Raw genomic sequence first — 14,882 nt, forward strand, 5'->3', positions numbered from 1 at the left:
GATGGATTTGAGCAGTTGTGGAAATTGGCTGATGATCTTGCAAATGTTTTGAATTGCTCTTCTGTGAAATTCATAGAGCATATAAGATTGACGTAGTCATGTGGAATAGTATCATATATTTGTCCTGGATCAAGAGCTTGATTTGGATGAATGAATCCTGCTCCATGTTTAATGGTGTGGCTGGTTCGTTAGTATCAGAGTCGATTATTCGAACACCAATAGGACAACAATTTTCAAACTAATCTAAGACTTGTCCTATTCCAGAATCAGCTATGTACCCTTACAATAATTGAACCATTTTTTAATGTTTTGGTACTGGGTCAATATTTTTTTAACTTGCGGGGCCTGGCCAAGTCATCTTGTCGGTGGAGAAAGTTCACTTTCGGTCAGAGTTATTTTTTAGGAAACGTGTTATAAGTTGAGTGCCCATTTGAGAAATTTACGCTCAACTAGTAGCTTTTAAAAGGTCATGAGCTATAATTCCTAGTAAAATATCTTAATTTTTTTTTTCTTGACGCCCTATGTTTACCAAAATATCTTACACTATAATGATATATACCTTATAACACAATTCAAGGGGACCCAACTGAATATATCCACTTGGGGTTGGGAAGGGTGGGAGGCATCACTATCTACTTATCTGAATGTGCTTAATTAGCTGGCCACTTGTAGCAGTCCCTACTCTGCAGGTGGACTGGTGAAGTCTTTTAAGTCTCATTTACTCAAGCAAATTCTAAGACTTTTCAACATGTATGTTGGGATGGACAGTACAAATGAAAGTAACTACTCAAATGAAGGTCACAAGAGTTTCAAAAAATTCAAACACTTTTTAAAAAGAATGATATTATTATCTGTTTTTCTTTCTGAAATTCCCTTTTAAATTCTGGCTAGTTTGCTTAGACATTAGATCACTATCCAAATTCAATGGGCACAATTAATCCAGAATTGGGGAGATAAAGCGCCATCTGCCAAGTGCCAACCCCCTCCCGGCCCACTACCTCCTACTACATGATTGATTTTGAGTCATTCATCAAACTCGGGACCACGGAAAATGTATCTATGGCCTTTTCCCCATGGTTGATTATCACCTCCCCAGCTCCACTGCGCAATTGCTCTGTAATTTTGAGTCATTCATAAAACTTGATTGGGTAAGTTTACTATTACACAAATCTTGTGTCTTTTCTACATTAGTATCACTTAAGCTCATACAACTCTTCTCCACCTAACAGTATTAATTGTTACAAGGACCTCATCTTTCTTTGCGCTCTTATATAAAGTCAATTGAATATTTGAGTAGTGTGTAGTGAATAAATATGGAAACTAGAATACTGTTGTCGCTTTATTCTCCATATCTAGTCTTGTTTTCATGGGCACTTTCTGCTCATCTCTTTTTAGCTATAGCACAAAGATCCACTTATATTGTCCATTTGGACAAATCTTTAATGCCTAATGTCTTTACTGATCACCATCATTGGCATTCTTCTACTATTGATTCCATCAAAGCTTCTGTTCCTTCATCAGTCGACAGATTCCACTCTGCTCCAAAACTTGTTTACTCTTATGACCATGTGTTTCATGGCTTCAGTGCTGTTTTGTCCAAAGATGAGCTGAAAGCTTTGAAGAAGTCACCAGGTTTCATTTCAGCATACAAAGATAGAACTGTTGAACCTGACACTACTTACACATCTGATTACCTCAAGCTCAATCCTTCATCTGGTCTATGGCCAGCTTCTGGTTTAGGCCAAGATGTGATCATTGGTGTTCTTGACGGTGGCATCTGGCCCGAATCTGCAAGTTTTTGAGATGATGGTATTCCTGAAATCCCCAAAAGATGGAAAGGAATTTGCAATCCAGGCACCCAGTTTAACACTTCCATGTGCAACAGAAAACTCATTGGGGCCAATTACTTCAACAAGGGACTTTTGGCTAATGATCCCACTCTGAACATTTCCATGAAATCTGCTAGGGATACTAATGGTCACGGCACACATTGCGCTTACTTTGCGAAAGGTGTTTCCCATTTTGGATATGCACAAGGAACAGCAAGAGGGGTTGCTCCGCGAGCTAGGATAGCTGTATACAAGTTTAACTTTCGTGAAGGAAGCTTAACATCGGATCTAATTGCTGCTATGGACCAAGCTGTTGCAGACGGTGTTGATATGATATCCATTTCTTTTAGTAACCGTTTCATTCCTTTATATGAAGATGCTATATCTATTGCTTCTTTTGGAGCTATGATGAAGGGAGTGCTGGTTTCAGCTTCAGCTGGAAATCGAGGTCCAAGTTGGGGAACTTTAGGCAATGGATCTCCATGGATCTTGTGCGTGGCAGCAGGCTTCACCGACCGGACGTTTGCAGGAACATTGACTTTGGGCAATGGATTAAAAATTAGGGGGGGGGGGGAGCTTGTTTCCTGCAAGAGCCTTGTCAGGGATTCTCCGGTGATTTACAATAAGACTCTATCTGATTGCAAGTCAGATGACTTGTTATCACAAGTTCCTGATCCCCAAAACACCATCATCATTTGTGACTATAATAAACTTGAAGACGGTTTTGGTTTTGATAGTCAAATTTTTTCTGTCACTCGAGCAAGATTTAAAGCAGGTATCTTTATTTCTGAGGATCCAGCAGTGTTCAGGGATGCTTCTTTTACCCACCCGGGAGTAGTGATTGACAAAAGGAAGGGAAACAAGTCATCAATTACGCTAAAAACAGTGTTGCTCCCACTGCCACCATAACATTCCAAGAAACATATTTGGATGGAGAAAGGCCAAGCCCATTTCTTCTTGGATACTCATCACGAGGGCCCTCCAGAAGCTACGCAGGAATTGCAAAGCCAGATATTATGGCTCCAGGGGCACTTATTCTTGCAGCAGTTCCACCTAATATCCCTTCGGTTTCTATTGAGAACCTACAATTAACCACTGATTACGAGCTTAAATCAGGCACATCCATGGCTGCACCACATGCAGCTGGAATTGCAGCAATGCTAAAAGGCGCACATCCTGATTGGAGTCCTTCAGCTATTCGCTCTGCCATGATGACTACTGCAAACCATTTGAATAGTGCTCAAAAGCCTATTAGAGAGGACCATAACTTTGTAGCCTCGCCTCTAGGCATCGGATCAGGGCACGTTGATCCAAACAGAGCACTTGATCCTGGTCTTGTATATGATGCCACTCCACAGGATTACATAAATCTTATATGCTCTTTGAATTTCACAGAAGAGCAGTTCAAAACATTTGCAAGATCATCAGCCAATTACCACAATTGCTCAAATGCATCAGCTGATCTCAATTACCCATCCTTCATTGTCTTTTATTCATTCAGTCAGGAGGGTAACTACCCCTGGTTGGAGCAGAAATTCAAGAGGACCCTTACAAATGTTGGTAAATCTGGAGCAACTTACAGAGTAAAAATAGAGAATCCTAGGAACTCTACAATTTCAGTGTCACCACAAACATTGGTATTCATGAACAAAAATGAGAAGCAAAGCTATACTTTGACAATTCGCTATAGAGGTGACGAGAAAGGAGGTCAAGATGGGTCTATCACTTGGGTTGAAAAGAATGGAAACCATTCAGTAAGAAGTCCAATGGTGATAACTTCCACAGTTGATGTTTGGGCTTCAGAAGATTAGGATTTAGGACCATCAGATTATGTATGCTGAATGAAAAAGTTGTCTTATTCGATAACCTACTTTAAGTCATTTTATCCCTAAGAACTCATTGATCAATAGTAAAATAAATCATTTTCTAGAGTTTGTATATTATGATCCTTACGTGGATAGGATAATTCTCATTTGTCAAGCAAAAGCCTAAAACAGTCTAAAGACTTCTCAAAAGATATTTTGGGGGAAGGACTAAATATTCAAGATGTGGGATAAGAATTTTGACTTTGCTACAAGTAAAAAGTTGTCCCTTCAAAAATATCTCTGATAAAGTTAAAGACGACATACAAAGAGAGAGTTCAATAAGCTTTCTGTTCTTTTAGCTTAATCATTCCGTGTTCGATATTCACAAATCCTGAATACATGTCACAAAATTTTCCATGATGAGGATTTTTACACTCCTTATCAAAACCTCTGACCTCAATAACTATCATATCAGCAGTCCCCTAGGTGGTGCCTCTGGTGATACTAGCTTTTAGATGTTCTGTGTATACCATTCTCAACAAATCTCGGACTACACTGAGTATGTTATCGTTGTTCTTGCCCTGTTTATAGTACTTTGAACCTCCTTTTTTAAATACAAGATATTATTATCTTCCCTTTACATCATTGATTTTGAGTGATTCATCAAATTCGGGACCACAGGAAAAGGTTATAGCCACCTGTCCACTTAGAATTATTTGTGAAATAAAAAGGTAGTGGAGTGACTTTAGTGATACTAAAATAAAGTTCTGAGTAAGTTTTGGTTAAAAAATTAGTTAAATTACTCTAGTGCAATAAAGTACAAAGTTGAGTTACCATCAAATTAAATGAATAATGTCTTTCATATATGTATGTGCAGGTGAAAAATGGCTCTCCTAGGTTTTCTGTTAACCTTTCCCAACTCAGATGCTCATTCCTTCTTATATTGTTAAAATTTCTAACTGAAAATACTCTTCAAAGGTAGTAGACAAAATGCATTAATGGTAAATGTTGTATTTAGCCCATTTTGACACAACTCATTGCATATGAGCGGGTTAATGACTCATCCATTTATTAACCAACTCTTTTTAACAAACTCAAATTTAATGGAACCGTTCATTTGACATTCCTAATTAGAAGCCTGCATTTCTCTTTAGACAAGAGAGTGTAATGTTGCTGAATAGTTGTCACATCCCATCAACGCCCCGACCTACTCTTACATGATTGATGGAGTCATTTATCATACTACAGACCATGAAAAAGGACTAATGATATTATGAATAGTCATTTCTCTTTACTAATCTTCGAGTTCTCATTAATGATTCTCCAGATTAACAATGCTAATCAAAATTATTGTCATCATAAATTATTCAGAGGCAGAGAGAGCATAAAGCTCACAGAATTATGTACACTATTTCCTTGTAAAAGTTTATATTACAGAGAAAAAAAATATGATAAATAGCATTGAATCAAGTGGATAAGAGTAGTCATATTTGAGACTGACATATAGGTCCCTTTCAGGCGTGATGGTAAAGTTTGCTTTTACACAAGCCTCCTATCTTTACTGAATCAGCTCATTTCAATGGATAAGAAGAGTCAAATTATCTAGCTGTACTGATTGCTAAAGGGACCTCATATGCTTCTATACTTAATCCTATAAAGTGGAATGAATATTTGGTGTCTTAAGAACACTAGTGTGTAGTAAGTGATGAACATGGGATCTAGAAATATTTGGTTTCCATGTTCTCCATATCTGATCTTGCTTTCATGGTTCCTTTCTGCTCATCTCTTCTTAGCTATAGCACAAAGATCCACTTACATTGTCCACCTTGACAAGTCCTTAATGCCTAATGTATTTGCTGATCACCATCATTGGCATTCTTCCACTATTGATTCCATCAAAGCCTCTGTAATTCCTTCATCAGTAGACAGATTCCACTCTGCTCCAAAACTTGTTTATTCCTATGACAATGTGTTTCATGGATTCAGTGCTGTTTTGTCCAAAGATGAACTGAAAGCTTTGAAAAAGTCACCAGGTTTCATTTCAGCATACAAAGACAGAACTGTGGAACCTCACACTACTTACACTTCTGATTTCCTCAAGCTCAATCCTTCATCTGGGCTATGGCCAGCTTCTGGTTTAGGTCAAGATGTGATCGTGGCAGTTCTTGACGGTGGAATATGGCCCGAATCCATGAGTTTCCAAGATGATGGTTTGCCAGAAATCCCCAAAAGGTGGAAAGGAATTTGCAGGCCCGGTACCCAGTTTAACACTTCCATGTGCAACAGAAAACTCATTGGGGCTAATTACTTCAATAAGGGTATTTTGGCGAATGATCCCACTGTGAACATTTCCATGAATTCTGCCAGGGATACTGATGGTCACGGCACACATTGCGCTTCCATTGCTGCTGGGAACTTTGCCAAAGGTGTTTCCCATTTTGGATATGCACCAGGAACAGCAAGAGGGGTTGCTCCACGAGCTAGGATAGCTGTGTACAAGTTTAGCTTCAATGAAGGAACTTTTACATCAGATTTAATTGCTGCTATGGACCAAGCTGTTGCAGACGGTGTTGACATGATATCCATTTCTTTTGGTTACCGTTTCATTCCGTTATATGAAGATGCTATATCAATTGCTTCTTTTGGAGCTATGATGAAGGGAGTGCTAGTTTCAACATCAGCTGGAAATCGAGGTCCAAGTGTGGGAAGTTTAAGCAATGGATCTCCATGGATCTTGTGTGTGGCATCAGGCCACACTGACAGAAGATTTTCAGGAACTTTGACTTTGGGAAATGGGTTAAGAATTAGGGGATGGAGCTTATTTCCTGCAAGAGCCTTTGTCAGGGATTCTCTGGTGATTTACAACAAGACTCTGGCCGCTTGTGATTCAGTTGAATTGTTATCACAAGTTTCTGATCCTGAACGCACCATCATCATCTGTGATTACAATGCAAATGAAGAGGGTTGGGATTTCTCTAGTCAAATTTCTCATGTCATTGGAGCAAGACTCAAAGCAGGCATCTTTATTTCTGAGGATCCAGGAGTTTTCAGGTCTTCTTCATTTCCCTACCCAGGCGTTGTGGTTGACAAAAAGGAAGGGAAACAAATCATCAATTACGTAAAAAACAGTGTTTCTCCAACGGCCACCATAACGTTTCAAGAAACGTACATGGATGGAGAAAGGCCAGCCCCAGTTCTTGCTCGATTCTCAGCACGAGGTCCCTCCAGAAGCTACTTGGGAATCGCAAAGCCAGATATTATGGCACCAGGGGTACTGATTCTTGCAGCATTTCCACCTAATCTCTTTTCACAAAGTATTCAGACGAACTTAGAACTATCCAGTGATTACGAACTTCAATCAGGCACATCCATGGCTGCTCCTCATGTAGCTGGAATTGCAGCAATGCTAAAAGGTGCACATCCTGAATGGAGTCCTTCTGCAATTCGCTCCGCCATGATGACCACAGCAAACCATTTGGATAGTTCACAAAAGCCTATTAGAGAGGACGATAACATGATTGCCACTCCACTAGACATGGGAGCAGGGCACATTGACCCGAACAGAGCTCTTGATCCCGGCCTAGTATATGATGCTACTCCACAAGATTACATAAATCTTATATGCTCTATGAATTTCACAGAAGAGCAATTCAAAACATTTGCAAGATCATCAGCCAATTACGACAACTGCTCAAATCCATCAGCTGATCTCAACTACCCATCATTCATCGCCTTGTACCCGTTCTGCCTGGAGGGGAACTTCACCTGGTTGGAGCAGAAATTCAGGAGGACCCTTACAAATGTTGGTAAAGGTGGAGCAACTTATAAAGTGAAGATAGAAACTCCTAAAAATTCCACAGTTTCAGTGTCTCCACGAACTCTAGTGTTCAAGGAGAAAAATGATAAGCAAAGTTATAATTTGACAATTCGATATATAGGTGATAGTGATCAGAGTAGAAACTTTGGGTCGATCACTTGGATTGAAGAAAATGGCAACCACACTGTTCGGAGTCCTATAGTGACATCTACCATTATTGAGGTCTGGGGTAGCGAAGACTAAGGCCATCAGATTCTTGAGCTGCAAGTACACTATACATGACTAAGGGGAATTATGAGGGGACTATGTATAAATACTGAATGAAAAGTATTTTTCCTATCAAAAAGACATGGGAATAAATAATGTATGTAGTAGGAGCAACTTTGTGCCAAAAAAACTTCCCAACATTGCCGATTTTTTTTACCCCTGACAACTGTGATCAATCCAAATCGTCAAATGTGTATTCCTGCTTCTCAAGTTTGCATTTAAAAGGAGATGTATTTTAAAATATAAACTTCTTGTCTTTCTAAATCTTTGAAGCAACTTTTATAATATGAACACTTCAATTTGTAGGTGTATAATAAAGAAAAGACTTATCGAAAAGAGCATAGCTGCTCGTTTAAAGGCATTTGCCTTGTCATCTCAATGAAGGCCAACCTATTGGGGTCATGGGAGATTTACAGCTGATAAGCCATTACAAGTGCACTAAACCTAGGTTAATGAATTACCACAAAATGACAAGCAATTTTCAACTTAGTAAGGTGGTTCATCGACAATCTGATTATTCACACGAAGAAATCAAGAAGCTAACAATCTAGGTTAGGAAAGTTTGAGTGGGTATGAAGCAGGAAAGACTAAAATATTTTTGTTTAGCATAAACGAACAACGATAAAATAAGAAGATTAGGGTCTACCAGCCTTTGGTGATAGTGGCGGAAGCAGCTTTTCAACTAGTTCATTCGAATTTAGCATTTTTCGTTTGGACCATATTTCCTAGTATCATTCCTATGTTCGTTGCTATATCATCATTTGCTCTGTTATACTATCTAAAATATAAATAAGCTTACTAAAACATTAATTATCCATACGTTACTTGCACCTGAAATTTTATTAGGATTGTCTTTTTTCTTGTTCAACACATCAAAACTCAGCCCTGTTATTGATTTGACTGGTGAAAAGTTCAAATATACTCACTTATAGAGTTGGAAGCAAAGCCATGTTATGTTAATCAGCACAAGAAACTAAAAAAAAAAACGGAAAAGGGTCAAAATTACCCCTGAACTATGCGAAATAAATCACTTATAAGTAATACCCTCTGTAACATTTTGGGATAAAAAATGCTCCACCGTTATCTCAAGAGATCACAAATACCTTCAAGAGTTAACAACTCAAATTTGTAATGACGTGGCAAGCCATGGGTTGAAGAAAGTGGCAACCACGCAGTTAGGAGTCTTATAGTTACATCTACCACTGTTGAGGTCTGGGGTAGCTAGTGATGACCAGATTCTTGAATTAAGAGGGGTGGGTCGGGCATGGGTTTTAAATGGGTAATGGGTCATTTTTTAAGAAATCAGGTCAATATTGGTTGATTTGGGGATTTCCGTCCACAGAGTGGGGACATATGATAAGTTTATTAACGGTAGGGGTAAAAATAACTTCATTTTAACAGTAGGGGTATAGTCAACTAATAAACCAAAGTTGAGGGGTATTTTTGACCCTTTTCCCTATTATATATGTACTAGTTCCTGAACACGCGCTTTGCGCGTGAACCCTATGTCAATAAGCATACGATTTAAAAAAAAAGTTACATCGATTGATAACATATTAGTGTTGTAAAACAAAATAAAAGTTTGTTATACTTTTTATATCCACAAACATGGTGTTCAGTCGCAAAGTTGTAAGACAACAGAGAACGACAATGTTAAATTATAAAGCTTATTAAATTGAAGGACCTTGAATAGATATTTCAAATTGTTTTAATTTATACAACAACAACAACCACCACAACAACAACAACGATATATCTATATAGTACCATAAAGTGGATGATTTTATTATGGTACAGTGTTTGAATAAATATTCAGTGTAATCCAACAAAGTGATCTAATAAATACATTTAAAGTAGTATTTTAAATAAAATAAATTATATTTCTTTTCGCATATTACAATTGTTACTTATAATGTATATGCATATATAGCATTCGAGAGCTAACTTTACAAATGTAAAGGTTTCTCTATGCAAATTCATTGTCAATTCTTAAATAATAGTAAGATTTAATCCCAAAGATATACTATAACTTTCTTTAATTAATTAAGTTAATATGAATGGTTCTCATATTTGTATTTCTTTTAAGTTCAACTTTTTAAATCTTTGTTAGAACTAATATTGATATTTTAGCATAAACAATTGTAGTAAGATTAGTGTTTCACTAAAATTTAAAAAATCTTTCAATTTTTTGGTGATTTTTTAGTATGCAGTTCAACTTTATAAGTAAGAATTTCCCACTTTTAAAACCACCCATGTGAAAAAAAAAAAATGCATAACTCATGAATATTGTCAATTTGGGAAAAAACTACTACCATAAAGAATTTGATGACAATAATGGTAACTTATCTTACTTATATAGCGTGAGAATATGTAAGGCCATTTTTATGTAAGATATCTAGTAGTAGTATTTATTATCGTAAAAATGTTCTCTAACTGCATCATATTATAATTACAACATATTTCATAACTAGTGAACTCAACCGCACTTCGCGCGGCCATAAAAAATTGAATGAAATTACTGATTATAATTTTCTCATAATAGAAAATTACAATTTAACACAAACAAATAAAAGTTTAAAATACGCATCTCACTTACCAAATTTTATTAAATTAAGCAACTTAGAGTTATCTATTAAAACATCCTAAGACATCTTAATCACAATCTTAATAAAGTAATATCCTGTTTCATTTGAAAAATATACATGTGCAAAAGAACGAAATTTATATAAATATATAAGAAACCTAAATTAAATAACCTCTCAAAATTTTTGTTCGATTTTTTACATTCAAAATTTTATCTTCGGGAAAGTAATCTAAACTTAATTAAGAGTCTATGCTCGGTTTGTGCAACTTCTATCAACCTGTCTCTCTATCACCATATGATAAAAGAATATTTAAATTAGTGCGGAACTTAATTCATGACACTAACTACCTAATTTAATTACAATGATGCAAAATCATCTTGCTACTTTTTATGTTGGTCGTTGCGTGCCTTTGTAAAAAAGAACACCTGATTCATTCGAAAAGTTCAGAAAGCTTAGTAATCGAAGTAAGAAATTTATAAAAAAATATGGAGAATCAAGAAGGAGAGAGAGCAATAAAAAGAAAAAAAATATTGCAAGATCAGTTAGCAGTTATTTACCAATCTCTTCCACGTTCATAAAATTGATCTGTACATTTTGGGGAGACAATGAAACAAATTAAAGCTTCTTAAAACTAAAACACATTTTTTTCTTTGGAACTATGCAAGACCAAAAATTAAAAGAAAAACAAAAGAATTGATCTCTCTTTAAACATGTATGCCTCATACCATTCATACACAACCATTTTGCACATAAGCCTTATATAGCCGATTTTGTTTTGCTTATCCTTTTCTAGTTATTGCCCCATTCAATGTGTAGCTTAAAACTGAAAGTGAGAATGCAAAAGGTTGCATAATAAAGCGATAATTAAGTTTAATGAGTCAAGTTTTTAATACTCAGAAATTTAATGGATAAATAAATAAAGAGCAACTTTCAGATATAGCAAACAAAAAAATCATATTTGTATGCTATAACAAAGTTTGCATAATTGCGCTACATAGCAAACATATATATGTATAATTCGCTATACATATACAATTGAAAGTTATGTCTATTTCAAAATCCATATATACAAAAAAAGAAGCAATTGTATAATTCATTGGCTCCTCTTTAGATTTGTATAATTTTGTTGGCAGACCATTTGTATAAATTGTTGTTAGCCTCTCGTTTGTATAAATCGTTGACAAAAATATTTGTATATAAAAAATCGCTCTCTATTTCGCTTTATACAAACATAAATTATACATTATATTTGTATAATTTGTGTTTGTATAAAACGAGAAAGAGAGAAAGGCAAAAGAGAACTGGCCAGGGGAATATTTTTATTGTATAATTACAAGTGTATAAGACGAATATATATGTATTTGCATGTGTATATACAATTTTCTCTCGCTTTATACAAACAGAAACACATTTATACATTTCTATTGTATAAAGCGAGAGAGGCAAGCGACAAAGAGAGCGAGCGAGAGAGGGAGAGTGGCGAGCGAGAGTTTGAGGGAGAGAGGCGACTGGCAAACAATTTGCTATAGGGCACAATTAAATTAAAGTGTGGTTATATCATTTAATTTGAATTAATAGTTTGCCATTATGTACAATTTTTCCATAAATAAACAAAATGAAATAAAAATAACCAAAAAAGAGATAAAATAGCATTACAAATTTGTTGGCTTTTGAAGCATACCACATCATGTCTTCTAAGTTTAGGTTTAAAATATATATAAATATAGATGATAATTATAGAAAGTGTATTTAAAAAATAAAAATGAACAATTATGGGAAGTGTATAACAACATACCCAATTATGTTCAAATTTATATGAAATATCAAAAGACATGAGAAGAAAAAGTAACATTAGAGATGGGAATAGGAATGGGCAATGCTAATAATTACTAACCGTGCTAGTTTTAATTCACTTAAATTGACAGTTTCATCTTCTTATTAATAAATGAGATAAGTTTTATTATTTTAAACATATTGCATGAATTAAAACTATGAAAAAGCTTTAAAAAATAAGAGAAAAGATAAATAAGAATCCTAACTTTTGAGAGGTGCCACATCAACAATCTTATATCCAGCTTTATATATATAGAGATTGGATACTTTTGAGATTATGTAAATTCTCTAGCGTTTTATTCCTACATAATTACTATTTTGTAGTATTAATTATCCAAATATAATTACTAATTAGAAAATATATTAAGAGATTCTTGAATTGGGAAAAATCTAATCCTAAAATTAAAATTAAAAGTTCATGGTAACTTGATTCAAAAGGGAATGAATTATATATCGATAAATAAAGAGTGCATGTTATTGTTTTGTAAATAATATTTATTTATTATTGCAAAGAGTATTCACACTACCTATATTTAAAGGGTTGAGAAATTTAAAAGAAACGTAACTGATAAATGGAAAAAGGCAAATATGAAAAAAAATAAGTTTTGTGGTATAAGAACTCAAAAAGTTTCCAACAAAAAAAAAACAAAAATGAAAAAAGAGAGAGAGAGAAAGGCAATCTTAAAATTAAAATAACAATTACCTGGAGATTCAAAATAGAAGAAAGAATGTGATCATAATAATCATGAACTTCACAGTATCCGTATACAGCAACCCTGCTCGACGTCAAAATTAAATCATCATTGTTAAACAAGAAATATATATATCAAAAGATATGTTCATCACATTTTTTTACACAAAAAAAAATTATTTGGAGAAATAAAATATTCATAAATATTTCACTACAGACTATGAAATTTTTTTACCTCATGTAATCTTCAATTTGATATAAAAAAAAGTATTTCATGTGCACAACAAATCTAATCTTATTTGCACTTGTATACAACAATCCCTTCATACAATCGGAAAAGCAATTCCTTCAAATAGCCTCTAAACTCTGTTTGTTGTACCCATATTTTCCAGCAATTTCATATCAAAACTGAATATATATTTGTAAATACCTAAAAGTCTTATGAAAAGTTTTTTATTAAAAGAAGACAAGTTCTTAAATTACCCACATTACATAGACTTTGGACTTCTTATTTAAATAAAATGAAAAGAAATAGTGAAAAAAGATAACTAAAAGTGGAAGAATCTGATTATTATTATTTTACCTTAATAATGGTAATAGAGTCATTTAATTTTACAAGGGCATTTTGGTATTTCAACTTTTTATTTGTGATGTTCCCACTTATAATAATATGATATGATATGATAAATACTGAATTAAAAGTTTTTCTCCAATCAAAAGGGCATTGCCTATTTCTTTTATCCCTAAAGTATGATCAATCCAAATCGACAATGTTGATACACAAAAAAAACATGTTAAGAAAGAATAATGAAGAACGTTTAAGAAAGAAAAGTGAGAAGATTTTACCCAATTGTGAGGAGAAGTCGCTGCAAAGAACTTGTCAGCATGCTATTTGGGATTTTGGGGAGGGTTTCCCTTTTTTGTCTCTGCTCTGTTACAACTTACAATTGATTGTTGTCTTTAAGAAGAAAATACAAAAATATTTAGGTCTTATTTGTTTTCGTAAAGCTTAAAATGTTTGAATTCGAATTACACGTCTGAATATTAAGATGTGCATTAAGATTTAGAGGTTTGAATCTAAATACACATCTGAATATTAAGATATTGCATTAAGATCTAGATACTAAATAGTTAAGACGTAAATAGTAATGATTTATGTTAGTGGTTAGTAATAATAGTGGTGATAGTTGTGATGGAGAAGGTGATTGATGTTGTAGTGACTAACGTGATGGTAACTAGAGAATGTGTGGTAGTTGACGCACTGGCGGATCCAGAAATTTTGTATCATGGGTTCTCAACTATTTTTAGCTCGAAAATTGCTACATATAAGGGGTGCTCAGTTAATATATTTCAATGAATTACTAACTTTTGTACATAAATAATAATGTTGTCACAAAAGACGGTGGGTGCTTAAGCACCCATAAGTCACAATATAGGTCTGCCACTAAGTTGATGATATGTTGTTGTCAGTTAGCAACCGTACTAATTGTGATGATGAAAATAGTTGATAGTAGAGATAGACCGCAGTGATGATAATGTGATTAATAGTGGTAGAAGAAAGGTCCTATGGTGGACAATTTGGTGGAGGTGGAGGTGACTTGCGGTAGTGATGGCCTGTAGCGGTAAAAGTGGTTAGTGATGGCGGTTGGTGGTTAGCGACGTAATTATATATAATTAACCATAGTGATAATGATGATTATGACAAAGATGATTAGTAATGATGTGATTGTGGATAAAATGGTGATAAAAATTATCCACACTCTGCCAAGATAGACTGAGGCGGCTGTTCTTATTTACGTTTATATCAAAACATTTATTAGAAGCTTAGTGATTTGCCGCATCCCACCATTACGTCCCACTACATTATTGATGTTGAGTCATTGATTAAACATGGGACCACAAAAAAATGTAAAGGACTCTATGGCGGTTTTTCCCCTAGTTGAAAAGGAAAATGAAATACCTGTCTATTTGTTCGATTTTATTTTTAAAAGAATGACACATATCTACTTGTTTAATTTTTCACCAATGTTCACTACTATTTCCACAAAGGGGTAT

The 14,882-nt window shown here is 34.7% G+C and overlaps 1 protein-coding gene and 1 pseudogene across 1 annotated transcript; both read left to right on the forward strand.

The window, feature by feature from the left end:
* The first annotated feature begins 1,074 nt into the window (after nucleotides 1–1,074).
* On the forward strand, nucleotides 1,075–3,767 carry LOC125814834 (subtilisin-like protease SBT3; annotated as a pseudogene).
* Nucleotides 3,768–5,270: 1,503 nt separating this feature from the next.
* On the forward strand, nucleotides 5,271–7,715 carry LOC125814828 (subtilisin-like protease SBT3). Its single transcript, XM_049494270.1, has one exon. It carries the CDS (start codon nucleotides 5,340–5,342, stop codon nucleotides 7,692–7,694), a length of 2,355 nt encoding a protein of 784 aa, XP_049350227.1. The 5' UTR covers nucleotides 5,271–5,339; the 3' UTR covers nucleotides 7,695–7,715.
* Nucleotides 7,716–14,882: the final 7,167 nt, after the last annotated feature.

This window comes from Solanum verrucosum, unplaced genomic scaffold (genome assembly GCF_900185275.1).
Source record: "Solanum verrucosum unplaced genomic scaffold, falcon-dt-bn FXZP01000034.1, whole genome shotgun sequence".
Lineage (NCBI taxonomy): Eukaryota > Viridiplantae > Streptophyta > Magnoliopsida > Solanales > Solanaceae > Solanum > Solanum verrucosum.